The sequence below is a fragment of the Arctopsyche grandis genome, chromosome 3, assembly GCF_051622035.1.
Source record: "Arctopsyche grandis isolate Sample6627 chromosome 3, ASM5162203v2, whole genome shotgun sequence".
Lineage (NCBI taxonomy): Eukaryota > Metazoa > Arthropoda > Insecta > Trichoptera > Hydropsychidae > Arctopsyche > Arctopsyche grandis.
This window is the reverse complement of record NC_135357.1, coordinates 34,699,759-34,714,793: the sequence shown is the minus strand read 5'-3', so window position 1 is coordinate 34,714,793 and position 15,035 is coordinate 34,699,759. Positions and strand designations below refer to the sequence as shown.

General features: G+C 36.0%; 1 protein-coding gene across 1 annotated transcript in view; it reads left to right on the top strand.

Moving 5' to 3' along the window:
* The window catches only part of LOC143909223 (nucleolar protein 4), a 287,347-nt gene that overhangs the window by 121,433 nt on the left and 150,879 nt on the right, over positions 1 to 15,035 (top strand). The window contains exons 2-4 of the mRNA XM_077427128.1: positions 7,142 to 7,276; positions 8,531 to 9,402; positions 9,448 to 9,589. Coding sequence (XP_077283254.1) covers positions 7,142 to 7,276; positions 8,531 to 9,402; positions 9,448 to 9,589 — 1,149 coding nt within the window. The remainder of the gene's footprint in view (positions 1 to 7,141; positions 7,277 to 8,530; positions 9,403 to 9,447; positions 9,590 to 15,035) is intronic.

Sequence of the window (15,035 nt, the reverse complement as noted above, 5' to 3'; positions counted from 1 at the left end):
GACCACACAATTTTTTTGTTTTCGTTTAAAAGGGTTAATTGGAAGTGTGCTGAATTTTAAATTTGTAAAATTGCGAGCAAAAAGCTCGTACTAGTGTTTACTCGTATTTACACGTATCTGAATTGAATTAATAGGGATAATATATTAAATTGTCTTTATATGATAATTAAATAAAATTCCACTTAGAAAAATCATATTTTGACTATTTTTATGGATTAATAACAAAAATTCGTTTAGTTTATCGAAGTAAGCCAGTTATCAATGGAATTTTTGTTATTAAGAGGGCTGGACAGCAGCGCCTTGTCCATACAAACGTACTATACTTCTCCCTTCCTCAATTATGGCACTAGAGAAATTATTTTTTAATATGCTATGGATATCCACCATTGGGGTGCATCTATCGTTTTATTTTTTTGATTAATTATTTTTTATATGAGCTAGGAGCCGCCAAACATCTATAAAATCGCCTCTTTTTTACACCCACGAAACGAGTCCAGCGTGCTTATTTAACGGTCGATTTAAAAAATATACGCCGATAGATGCACAGAAAGTATCTTTCTCATAACGATGATGAATTATTTTTAAAAATTGGTCCAGTTTTGGAGGAGAAAATAGTAGAATACGAAACCTCGATTTTGTCAATTTAAAATACGTTTTATCTGGTCGAAGCGCAACTGTCGCATTCACTCAATATATATATTGATATATATTGTCGCATTCACTCAATATATACATACACTCAATATATATATCGAAGAAAGGAACGGTAACAAAATTAAGGTTTCAGGTGTACAGCCCTCTTAATATCTCCGAATCTCGAGCCAATCAACATTTTTTATTACCAGAATCTTGTTCACTGGGTATAGATCTATAAGAAAAGTCATATCTCGTCTCTGAACCAAAAAAAGTCTTCATTTGTCGAAACAGTGTTGTATTATGTATCTATAATTGATATTTTTTGATCTCTATAGTACAGTCGTCTGTACGACGATCTGTAAGACGAGTGTGCATGATTGATTGAACAAAATAACAATTAACCGTTGATTCAATATTAAAATCAGACTTTTTTTAATCGAACGATATGGTCTAGAGGATTTTCAATCCCAATACAGTTAGATTCCAGTCAATCAGTCCACCGGTTAATCTGGACATCCGTTTGTAAACTTGGCATAATTGTTCAAGTGGAATATAATGCGCGCAACAAATTATGTACTTTCAGAAGCAACCTCCTCCGAACCAGAGAATGCATTTTCCCTTTGAGAGGTTTTTCGAACAGTTGCATTCAAGTTTCAAGATCTTGGAGGTATCCAGAACTTATCCTCACAGCCACCCTATATCCTCCCTCTACATTTCCAGCTCGAATATCAGTTAGTAACGCCGCTGAAACTAATTTGAATAATGTTGTCCCCAAAGCTGGCGCTAACTTCATTTCGTCGCTACTACGGTGGTGCACCTATGTATGTACAACTGACTATTTACATATATAGGTGCTATACCTATCTAACTTCTAATGCTGTTTGTTGAGCCACGAACACCCCAATTAAGTCAGTAGGCATCGATGCCTCCTGACCTTAATGTGATCTGCATAAGGTATGACTATAGGTAGAACATATTGTAGTATACATACATATATAAATCGATCAAATACACTATTTGCTTGCCTAGTGATGTGTCATAAAACAATATGTATTCATTACATATTACACAGTATAATATACTCTTGGAATGTGTGATTTGTGTTTTAATTCCATATTAATTAATTCATAATGTCGTCTCTAGATAAGTTCCGTTCGTGAATGATTTGAATCAGGTCTCATTCAACTGGATTGTTCTGCCTTAATGAATTCCGAAACCATACACACAGTCTCTCTCTATATTTGCTAATTAATACCATTGTGAGATTATTTTAATTATTTATGATATATGTACATGTAGTTGATGATATTTTGATTTTTAAATGCTTTGTATTATTACTAAATTATGTTCACAATACATCTTATATTTATTTTAATAGATACTGATCTACTGATCATTTTCTATTTTACGATTTTGATTTAATTTTGTTAGTAATCATAGTATTATATTATTCTAATGTTAATGTACAGCATAATAGGAAAAAGAGCTCAAAAACCTATTTACAATTCTTATAAATGCTCATAATACATCTAATATTAATTAAAGATTCACTAAAGTCGACGATCTAAAGCAGATTGTCTTTGGATGATTTATTTAATTGTATTTTTGGCGATTTGGCAGTGAGTGGCAGTAAAGACGTTTTTTTATTGGATTTTTTCGGTCCTCTTTGGGGCGGATGTTGTTGAGAAACGCTGACTTGTTTTTCCTAGAACTCGAGCAGTGGATTCCTTACCGGAAAAACTTCTAACAAACAACGGCGAAGAGAGCCGCGAAAAACCCTCTGCGCCCTCAGCTACGGATTCCTTTGATTTCCCTCTCACCAACCCCCTCCCACCCCCTCGCCAGAGGCCAAACCCAACCCATCTCATTTCCGTCGTTTGCCACCTGAAACCGTGGAGTCGAAATACTCGTATTCCTGCCAGGGATCGAAAACGATATTCAATCATTCTAATATAAATCGATGAAAATTATATTTACGTGAAAATCATTCATCTATTTATGTACGTAGACAATGTTTTCACACCCTTAATACAATTTTTCCTTAGAACTATTATTCCTATTTTTTTATTCACTTCATTAAATTACACTGTTCGACACCAAAAATGGTTCAGAGACGAGATATGACTTTTCTTATAGATCTATGCCCAGTAAACACGAATCTGGTAATAAAAAATGTTGATTGGCTCGAGATTCAGAGATATATGTGTTTTTTAAATCGCGCGATTTTTCTATATCTTGGTGTTGTTTGGTCGATGTCTCAAAATCTGTCAATTTTACCGATTTAAAGTTCAGCACACTTCCAACTAACCCTTTTAAACGAAAACAAAAAATAGTGTGGTCAGAACACTATCTCAATGAATATGTTTCAATAGAAAAAACTCAATATAAAATAGTATTAACAGTGGGAAAAAATCCCAAGTGAAAATACGTACTTTTGACTTTTGATTTGAACTGGATGACTACTTAGAGAGATTTGAAAGCTGAAAAGTACTACAAATGGAAGATAAAATACCCGACTATAGATTCCAATATTCATTTTCAACAACAGGAAATTGACAGATTTTGAGACATCAATCGAACAACACCAAGATATAGAAAAATCGCGCGATTTATAAAATATATATATATATCTCCGAATCTCGAGCCAATCAACATTTTTTATTACCAGATTCGTGTTCACTGGCCATAATTCTATAAGAAAAGTCATATCTCGTCTCTGAACCAAAAAAAAGTCGTCATTTGTCGAACAGTGTTATCAATGGAAGTCAATATCAATTATCAGTATCAAAAATGCAATTTTATCTTCAGTTGGGTATTATTATATACATTGAAAGCCCAGATCATTGCAATCATGTTCTTATCGATGTTTTCTTTGTCGAAATCTTCAAAGCTTTTTAAATTTGCTGTACTCCATTTTCCCGGATTTATTTCAAGTGAGCTAAGTATCTCCACAAATCCAATAAATTTCTTTCTACATGTGGACATTCATATATGTATGTATGTATATATAGACATGGAAAGATTATGAGTGATATATTTTTTTACCAAAATTGAGTTAAGGCACCAAAAATTAGGGATTGACATTATGCATAGAATTTTGTCATTATCTTCAAAAATATATGTGTAAGATTTAGTTTCATAACCTAGAAGAGTGCATGTATGAATTAGGTTGGCATTCATGAGTAGAATGAATGATGAGGTTGGTAACGTGTAATGTGATTGACATATTGTTGTGGCCCTCCGCCGACTAAACAATGTTTAAACCGATCATTTTACTGCACCGCCCATGTCTCCTGACAACCAGATCCTATATATGTATACACGAATTATAAATAGATTAAATAACTTATTGATCCGTTGTTTAAATTTAATTTACCGAGTAAAAAAACCCTTACTTGATCATCGATGGTTTTCCGCTGCATAATATGCAATATTTTACAACCGTAACGACAGTAATGAATACTAATCGCATATTTGTATATACATACATACACGTGCACTCTGACCGACTTGGATGGTGTCCTTGGTAATTGGATTATTACTCACATTGCGATCGCCCAAAAGACAATTTTTGCCAGGAAAATCGCTAATACGGAATATTTGGCACTCGAGTTCTCGTTAGTATGATAGTTATCGTAAGTATGATGGACTTTTCAGTTGCCAGATGTTCCGTTACAGAGATTTTAGTGACTTTTGGGCTAGCGCTTTGTGACCAATAATCACCGAACCATTTATATGTACATGTCCAGGCTGGATTTTACAAAATTTTAGTGTGACCGCGAAAATTAATACAAAAGAAATTCGGCCCTTGCGTATAGAAAGGAAACCTTGATAGCGAAGACAGAATCAAAAGAGTCGACGCACAATAGAGTCGTGCAAAAAGAGATATGGAGCCAATAAAATATGAGGGAATAAAGAGACCGATGGATGTCGAAGCTGATAGTATGATAGTTATCATTAGTCACTGGAGCCTGAGGGGGCCGTGTATTGTTCAAAGGTTGTAAATGCATTGTTAAAGGTTTGCCGAACAATGGATAGCACTGTGACTATCCTACCTCTAGTTATCATAAGTATGATGGACTTTTCAGTTGCCAGATGTTCCGTTACAGAGATTTTAATGACTTTTGGGCGAGCGCTTTGTGACCTATAATCACGGAACCGGTGTCCTTCTCTTCACTTCTGGAGTGCCTCAAGGCAATCTTTCATATTCAAAATGAAAAAAAAATTAGATTCTATTACGGATAATCTGCGCCCGGTTAATCGAGGCTATACTGTACAATTATAGGTCGGTGTAAGGATTGATAAGGTTATTCCACCCCTAATTCTTGCGAATGTGGGACACGGTCGTTGATGCGCGGTTGCGTCATCGCGGTAGGATGATGTCCGTCGGACAAAGAACTTGGGGCATTCGTGGGGGCTGAGTGAGTCGTCGGGGAGGGTGGGGTTGGGGTGGTTTCTGGAGGGTGAGTGGGTGGGTGGGGTTGCCCGTCCAACCGGGTGAGTAATTTGAATGCGGGTCGCGCGGCGGCGCCGGCGGGCGGACACTTGTTGCTCTCCTGCCGCCCTCCCCTTTTCCCGCCCACACTCCAGCCTCCCCCTTTCCGCCCACAACTACCCCTAGGAATCCGCCCGACGGCTTCTCAACCCCCGTCGAACCCACCCGACTCGGCTAATTACGCGCGCGCGCGCCCGCCTCATAACGAACAAACTTCCAACTTTGCACGACACCACTTTTTCACTCGCCAAAGCCATTGTCTCCGTCACCTCGAGCTCGTACAGGGTATGTCGAAAGTGTCGATGCTTTACATGGACATGTATTGAGTTCGCTGTATAAATTATCACGTTCAATTTATTTGAAAATTCTTAGCATAGTTCAATTGTTTTCGTTTGTTTTGTTTGTTTTACTGAATGGCTGGATCTTGCGGAATGTTTTTGGAAGCTTCGTTGTTATCAATCGAAAGCTAAACGTTTGTATTTAATTTAGATTTTTTCATACTGGGTTTAATAATAATAATAATTATACTAAAATATATATATATATATATATATATATATATATATATATATATATATATATATATATATATATATATATATATATATATATATATATTCCAGACGATAGGGAGAATAGTGCGATCCCTATCGTCCATATAAATAATATATGGATAGTAAAAATATAATATACTAGTGTTTTTACCCGGCTTCGCTCGGTATTTGTAATAAAAACCGCTTAAACATGGCTAATCAATAGTAAACATTTTATGAAATTTATTTGAATATTCATTTGTTTTTTTTACTAAATTGAACGTCATGGAATCTACGACCCAAACAAACAAACATACATACAAAGTCTCTTTCGAAATTATATATTAGATATATACATACATATAATGATATAATAATACTTATTCAATTGGGTTTTCAATTCGCTACTGAGACTAAAAAATTTAAAATATATTGTAACGAATTATACGAGCCATTGTAATTGAAAATGGCCACTTTAATTTTCACTTCATTTCATTTCGAGAAATATTTAAAAAGACTGGTGGCCTGTGATACGTTTGTTCTGCTTTTTTTCAAGATTCTGGACATATCGAATTAAAATAAGTTATAACTATTTGTGAATTAAGTCAAATAGATATAGTGTTTTTGGAAGTGAAATTTGGACTTTCAAATACTTATAACAGTTCATAATGTTTATTAAAGTTTGCTTTATGTATATCAAGCATACATATATGTATGTATCAAGCATAAAAACAAAAAAAAATGCACTACTGACACGATGAAAAAATTAATAGCAATAATAGAGACGAATTTATAAAAATATTAGTCATGGCTCTTACGGGTAGGCCAATTTTTCTTCAGCGAGATGCTCTACTGAATTTGAAATAATAATTAATTGTACAAAAAAAACAAGTAAAAAATAAAACAAAACGTATTCGCTTAGATTGAATTATTGTGATGATAAAAATGTGCTGTTTTTCTCTAAAGATAAATTTAATTTTATATTATTATTCAATAAAACGAAGTCTGAAAATTTGACAACTTAAAATGTTTCTATTGTTTGAATTTTTGAATAATCAACAATTAGTTACTTATAGTGACATCTATTGTTGAGCTAAATACTATTTAAATCAAATCGTATTTTAGCACAGAATCAAACCAAATAATATTCGTTTTATTGTGTACACATAGATGTCTCTATTTATAAATATTAAAATAAATTGTTAATATTATGTTATGAATGTAATCAAAAATAATATTATAATTTTTTATATTAATATTGAATATTTAATGAATTTTGAAAGTTGAAAAATTGAATTTAATTCTGATTTTATCACTTGGATTTTCATTGAATAGTTTACAACTTTTCCTCTAGGGGCGCTTTATACCGAGTGTATTTATCGCATTCAATTTAATATGAAACAAAGAAAACTACGTAAAATGTTTTAATGAATAAGTCGACTGAATGTGTATTTATATTATATTTTATTTGTTTCAGAACTCGTCATGTCAAGACGCTGTGTATCGAAAAGTGGCCATCGTCGAGAACTTCTTCGACATCATATACACGGTCCACGTGGATCTAGAAGGCCGAGCTGGAAAACACGCCGGCCAAAAGAGAACATATAGAACGGTGAGTTTCGTAAACAGTGCGCAAAATATGATACTGCATGGTAAAATTTACAATGTCAAGTGCCGTAGAAAGTAAAATTACCGCGTAGTTTGAGCGAGTTTGGACGCGAAAGTTGCACATTGTACGAACGTACATATAAATTCACATTTACGATGAAAATACGACTGAAAAGTAACGAGAATTGTATAATTTCGATTTTGTATTATTATTTTATTGCGACTACACAGTGTGGCGATCAATGTGTATTCGGTTTTTATATATTTAATTATTTTTTAATATTTTTTTAGTGATGCAAATTTTGAATGATTTTATTTGGTATTTTTTTGCGCGTAGATCTCATCACTTTTCGACAAGATTTGCCGCGAGGCTTTTTAGGGTGGTTAGGGGGACGGGTTTCCCTGAAGGGCGGCACCTGTTGCGCGTTTAAATTTAAACGGGGGGGGTGGGCGGGAGGTAGCGCATTCGCCTCGATTTGCGTGCCGTTTGCTGATTTATCTACGGAGACTGTTCAGCGCACGTCAACCTTTTTTTATTTTGAGTATTTTAACTATGCGACATTTTAAACACTTATGTAACGATCAATCTATAATGTAACCGAGGCTTATTCATTCGCGTCAGTCCAGATGGTTGAATCGTCGTTTGGTGGAAAACTTGAACTTTTCGCAATATGAATCATTTATTTTAAAACGTTTAGGTCATATTATTTTAATGCATGATATGTATTATTATAATATTTGAAAAAATAATTAAAAGCAATCGATTGTATAAAAGAAAAATCCGATTTTCCATTTTGCATAGGAAGTGGATTTTTTCGATAATTCATACATTTATTTACATATGTATATATACATTTTTGATTTTGATATTGAAGGTTATTTTAATTAAAATGATAACAAACAGTTATTTAAGTTAGGTTTAAATCAGATTTTCTATTTATAATACTGTAACGTGGGAACCTCCCGAATTGGCTTAGCGGGATGGTATAATTCCTAGAACCCTGAGAGCGTGAGACCGCGAGAGCGTGATACTTACTTAAAATTGTACGTGCCTAGACAATGGAGAAAAAAACGGATCAGGGAAGCTGTAGTGAGCGACTTGCTCTTTATAAGGAGGTACTTAGGTTTTATCAGATAATCAGTCAATAAATGCTGTGAAGCGATTTTGGTCTTTCGTTTGGATCTCCACCCACCCTTATGCAACAATACTTTTCTTATTCCGCATTGCTTAGTTTTTCATTTTAATTTTTTATTACAGATCACCGAGACTTACGCATTTTTGCCTCGAGAAGCCGTCACCAGATTCCTGATGGGTTGTATAGACTGTCAAAGAAGACCGAGATCACTGTCGCCATCGTCTGTGCTTCCAACTCCAAGCCCGAGTCCGACACCTCTACCTCCAACAGTCATACCGAACGGATTCCACCAATTGTCTTCAGCCCTAAAATTGGCAGAAACCCAACACGGCACAAAGAACGGACTGACAGAAGTCGTGACGAAGAATTGGGAGAGCGAAATAGACGCATCCCAACATTCCATCAAGTACAATCCATCCCCAGAAAACACCAAATCCAAATACAATTGTGAATCCAACGGAGTAGATTTGACTTCGAAAGCAGTGCCGATCAATTTCAACGGTATCACGAATTATCATCTCTCGCCTACTTCTAATAAGACGTCTTTGGTAGAATCACCGGCCAGCGCTTTCAGAAGCCTGAGGAAGGAGTCGAACTTTGAATATTTGAAAGAAGAACCTCCCGAAAAGATGGCCAAGCTGGAAGAGGTGACGCGAAGCAAAGTGGAAGAGGCGGAAGATTCGACTCACAGTGTAGACGATTCGAAATGTTTGAGAAGCAAATCGATAAAGCAACAAGCCAAATTAGAAAAGCTCAAAGCAGAAGAGGAAGAGGAGACGTGCGGAATCGAAACCAAAGCGCTAGAACCGACCAAACACAAGCACAAACCCAAAAGTATAGCCGAAAAGAAGCCGTACAATCCGTTGGACGTTTGCAATCTGACTTCGAAAGATCCCCCGAAGTCCAGACACTCGCCCAAGAGAAGACACCTGAACCCAATGTATAGTCCTACTCGTCGTCCCGATATTAAATCGTTTCCCAAACCGTGGTCCCCGTCGATGCACTCGATGTTCTCTCCGCACAGACTCTCGGGTGATAGCTTGGGCAGTGGGCAGTTCCCAGGAAAGGGTCAATTCATGGACATGGAGATCGACTACAGCGTGCCCATCACGACGACGTATCTCAAGCACATGAGGCATCTGGGCTACAGGCACGAGGACTTGACCAAGTTTGAGAAAAAGGTTAGTCTTTTGATATGATATTAAAATCAGCTCATTATTTGACATTATTAAACTTACTACTTGGTTATTACGAGAAACGGCTTTTTTATCATGACTGTACCTTAAGTCTCGTAATGATCAGATGGATGCTTTTCACCCAAAAAATCGTTCACTATAATCGATTTCTTAGAAAAACCATGCTTTTTTGATCGCTTGCTTTAAACACCAATGGAGCGGTCTATTGTTATTTGAAAAGCATCCTTCCAACTTTGATATTTGGTTGTCCGAGCTGAACTCGTACAAGGCACAGCCGTGGACAAATGTATTAGGCCTTCCGAAAAAAAATGCTACACTCGTGGACAAATGTATTAGGCCACTATTTGGTATTGACTGCGAAATACTTGGTTATTTGAAACAGTTACTACCTTTATCAGATCTTACTAGGAATTCCTATATTGTTTAACCCTACTTTCTTTCAAATCAGTGTTTCGCGAGGAGTGGTATAATTGCGTTATTTTTATCGGTTTGGTTCTGTTTTGCTTTTTTGTAATGAAGTGCATCTTCTAATTATTGAAAAACGCTAAAAACACTGAAATTGACTGGTATCAGTTTATTTTAGTATATTTTCAAGCGCCGGAATACATACAGATTTCTAAACAAACACTTAAATTACCGCGATGTGCAGTTCAAACGACATTAAAAAGATACGTTGAGACTGGTTATATAAAATATCGATCAAAAATGGGAAGAAGAAGAAGAGAACTTCATCGGAATCATCTGTCAGATCGACGTCATGACAGGCGAATGTTACGTATGTAGTAAAATAATTACTCTTTTTCCACCATTTCATTTTTATATGAACGCGCATGGAACCAATCTTTGTCATGTTAGTGTGTTAATTTCAATTAATTATTGATGAAAATAACTTTAAGTTGTATACATATGTATATGTGTGTATTTATGTACATTTTATTCAATAATAATATTTTATTCTTAGAACACTTAGCTGTAGAGTTGGAAGATTGAAATTCTTAGTTTTCTGCATTATTGTATTAACATACTTAAGTACATAGATCTCTTTGTAAGACTACTTAATAATTCAAATCGTTTTCAGTTTTCCTCGAAATTTTCTTTTGACACCTGGTGATGGAAAAATTTTATATAGATTATACAGATGTAATGCATTATTTAATTGATAAAAAAGTGAGATGAATAGTAAAGTATTCTTTACGTGGATATTTATATGGAAAATTTACGTTTTGGATGGTTGCGATCGTAAGGCAAAAACTTTGAATGTGGTATTATTCTAAAAAAAAAATTAATACTACATACATATACATATGTACGTATGTATATACGAGAATCTCTATAATGCAGTCTTTTGATTATAATATTTTTTAATTTTGATAGATTTTAAGTATGTAGGGGTGTTTTGTTAATCTAGAAAAGTTTCATGATCACTGATATGATCCGTGACATATTTAAAAGATATATTAGGGATGCGGTAATTTAGGCATTTTGCTTTTACATGAGAAATTTTTTGAAATACGTAATAATTATTGATTCGTAATTATTATTTAAAACGTGTTTATATTAAACAGAATAGAATATTATATTTGTAATCGTGTAAAGCTTATAGGCACAAGATATTTATATTGTGTCTATAAACGTTACACGATTACATACATACATTACATGTATGTATGAAACATTTTTTTATAACATCCTATTTGGAGATTTTATCTCTTCTTAGTATGAACGTGCTATGGGAACGGTTGAATATAAAAAAATTAAGATTCCGTACTTACCCCTAAAATAATAGAGCCTTCCACCAATAATAAACACTTATTAAGAATGTGAAAATGATCCCCTCACCCTCCTTCACAAGAAAATAGTCGAAGGGGGTAGAGAGGGGAAGAGGGGGGGAGGGTGTCCGATCCTCGCCACGCAAGAAACCGGGAAAGGGAGCGAAAGGAAAAAAAAAGAAAAAGATCCTTCAACCGCGCCGCCCCCCGCTCGTACCCCCTCAGAAATGGACAGGAGAAACCCCAATCAATCTTACGTGCGCCTGGTAAGGGGATACCCGCTTTTACCCTTGTCTTTCTTATATATCACACAGGGGTCTTGGCGGGGCCGTTGCGGCGAAATGGGGCTGGGTAGGATGGGGGGGGGAGGTGAAACTTAGGGACCCAGGGGGGAGGCGGGGGATGTGAGCCGGATAACGCACCCCACCATCTTACCCCCCCTTGGAGCCTTACGACCCCCGTGCGGAATGACCATTGTAGCCCCCACACCACCCGGCTACCCCAAACTTACATAGGAGGTCGGCCAAGACGGAGAGCGAGGGCTGAACAGCAAATAACGACGAAAACGCTCGTATCGTTACATTTCAGCCGCGGAGGGGGGGGGGGGGCGGGGGTGAAAGGAGGGTGCGAGTCGGGATGTGGAGGGATGGGGAGGACGCAACGGCAAGACAAAAGGCCGAATCAAGCGAGGCTCCGCAAAAATGCGCGCAAGTTTTTATTTTTTCTCCGGTTTTTTGGTCTATTTGTAGGTTTTTGTTTTTGAGTTGGACGCGGTGACTGTTTTTCGGGGGTTTGTTTCGCCCCCCGTGACGTTGTTGCAGGGGTTGGGATGTTTCGGAATGTGCGTGTGTCCTTATGTAGGCTTCGGCGTGAGGTGGGAAGTTTTAATTGATTTTATATAACGGGTACTGTAAAGGTTAATCAAAAATGGTTATTTCTCTCCATATAGTATGTAGTGTCAGAATTGGGATAAGATAAGTTTCAAAAAATATATATTTTTAACGGGTCTACGTGACGAGCCAGAATGTTAAATTATAGAAAACGCAAATATCGGAAGGCAAAGATCGAAAATCGAAAGATCTTAAGTCAAAAGATAAAAAAAAGGGTGCATGGTAAACGGTACATACTCACTTAATTTGCGCGAGCAGGATACAACAGGAACAAAAAAACAGGCTTTTCCTCCCGTATTAATATGCGCGCGCAGAATACGGGAGGAAAAGCCTGTTCCTCTTGTTCCTGTTGTATCCTGCTCGCGCAAATTAAGTGAGTATGTACCTTTTACCATGCACCCTTTTTTTATATTTCGACTTAAGATCTTTTGATTTTCAATCTTTGCCTTCCGATATTTGCGTTTTCTGTAATTTAACATTCTGGCTGGTCACGGAGACCGATTTTTAACACTTGCACATATTTATTTGAAATTAAGGGAGCGATTCGATATGCTTGACCATGTTTCAAGTGAAACTAATGAAACTAAAACTGAAACTAATCGCAAACGAGTTATCACGCTTGTAGGCGTAGACGGAACAAGAGGAAGAGGCATATTGATACAAATAACATAATTCAAATATGTACATACACTAATTAGAGAGTCAACCCACAAAAAAAAAGAAAAATGTGAATTAATATCATTGAGTCAATAATCTCATACCTTAATGGTGTCAGAAGTGGGATTTGACAGTCATAAAGTTGAATATATTGAAAATGAATTAGTATATATATATATTTTGTCGATATTTTTTTACACATACATACATACCACGTGTGAAAATCCTCACACGTTCGCAGACATGTATAATTTAATCGAGGCGGTTCTGAGAGAGAGCCATAAATGAATCTGGTCCGCGTATGTATTATTTAGTCGGTGGTGGGCGCTATATCGACACTACGTGCCGCTTGGGCCCCGGGCCACTAATTTTTGTTCTGGCAATTAATAATTTTCCTGGCAAACCGCCCCGGGGACCCGAGGGGTTCCGCCCGAGGGTACCCCGGACCCCTAAGACCCCTCTCCCCCCCGAAACGACGGGTGTGCGTTTTGATGAAAGGTCCAGGACCGAAGCGAACCCTCACACCCACACCCCAAAAAAGGAGATCACCCTTCACCCCCCCCCCCATCACCCTTCACCGAGTCCCTCCGAAAGATGTCGGGGCAGGGGTACGAACAAGATCCCGCAGCCTAAATGCAAGATCTCGGCGCCATTCTTCACCGGCCGCCTCTCGAACCCCGAGAGCCGGAGAAAAATGGGAAATAAAAGATGGCCGGCCAGATTAGGCTCGAGGTCGTAATTCGCCGATGTGAAAAAAAATCCGACTGTATACATGTGTGTGTGTGTGTGTGTGTGTGTGTGTGTGTGTGTGTGTGCTTGAGCGTTAAATTTTATCATTGGTTGTTAGAGGGTTGTAATCGTTCAGGTTTTAAAAGGATTATTATGTATGTATGTATGTACATATGTCAGGTAAGGTTCATTTCGTTTGATGGTTGGACTTTTTATTATGATTCATTTATAAGTGGTTTTAATTTTTTTTTAAATGATTATTTGATTGCTTTTTTCAGTACGTATGTAATATGATAAGTTAAAATAGATTTTTGTATTATAACTAAACTATCAATTAAGTTATGAAAAAACATATAGTCATCGTTTTATAATATTATACATATGTACATATATGTTCTAATTATATAGGAAGTTTATTCAATTTTTTTTTTAAATTATATAATATTTTAATTATATTAATTTTGTTTATATGTTCAATCAAGATAAATGCTCTGTAGTTGAGTATTTCATATGGTTAACGGACATTTTTCCAAATCGACTCAATTTGTCCGACAGACTTTTGGTCGAACTGACATTTGGCTGATGGAAATTTGGCCGATTGAATTTTTTAATTGCTAATATGAAAATAGGGATAGTTAAATAATAATGTGCACCAATAAGCTATTTTCATTGTATTTTCCCCTTTTTCATATTATAAATAAATTAAAAATTTCATTTGGTGTAATGTCCGTCGGCCGAATATCTGTTCAGCCAAATGTTCGCGCATGTTTTATGAGTAAATAAATTAATTTCAATTTGAAATTTGAATGATTTCAAATTAAATTTTAAATTTATGACATTTGTACATGGGACGATATATCTTATCTTATATATAAAACCGAAACGGCATATGTAATTAGTTTCTGATTGGCTGCCGTCAAAGTCGTTTCTGATTGGTTGGATTGGTCAAAGACGTTTGTGATCGGTCGATCGTTATATAATATATATTTTTTCGATTTAAACAAATTTAATAAAAAAACAAACGGAGATTTTTTTCAGGGTTCGACGGTATTCTCACTACTAGACTGCATTTCCATTTCAAGTTACTTTTATTATATCCGTGCTAAAACGGAAGAGATCGTCAAAAGTGGAACCGAGTGAAGCTGGGTAGCATCACTAGTAGAATATAAAAACAAAAGCGGCTTTTCGGTTTTTTTATCAATAAAAAGCCGGTTGACAGACTTTCATCGGTTTCAGAAAATTATGATGTTTTTAAAGTTTTAAGTTCGAAAACGTAATGAACTATGAAATATTTCCATATTTCAAAGTCATTTTCCACATCTGTTTTAGCTTAAAACAAAAACGAATTCTTACTTACGATAACGTTTTCTATACTTTTATACGTGA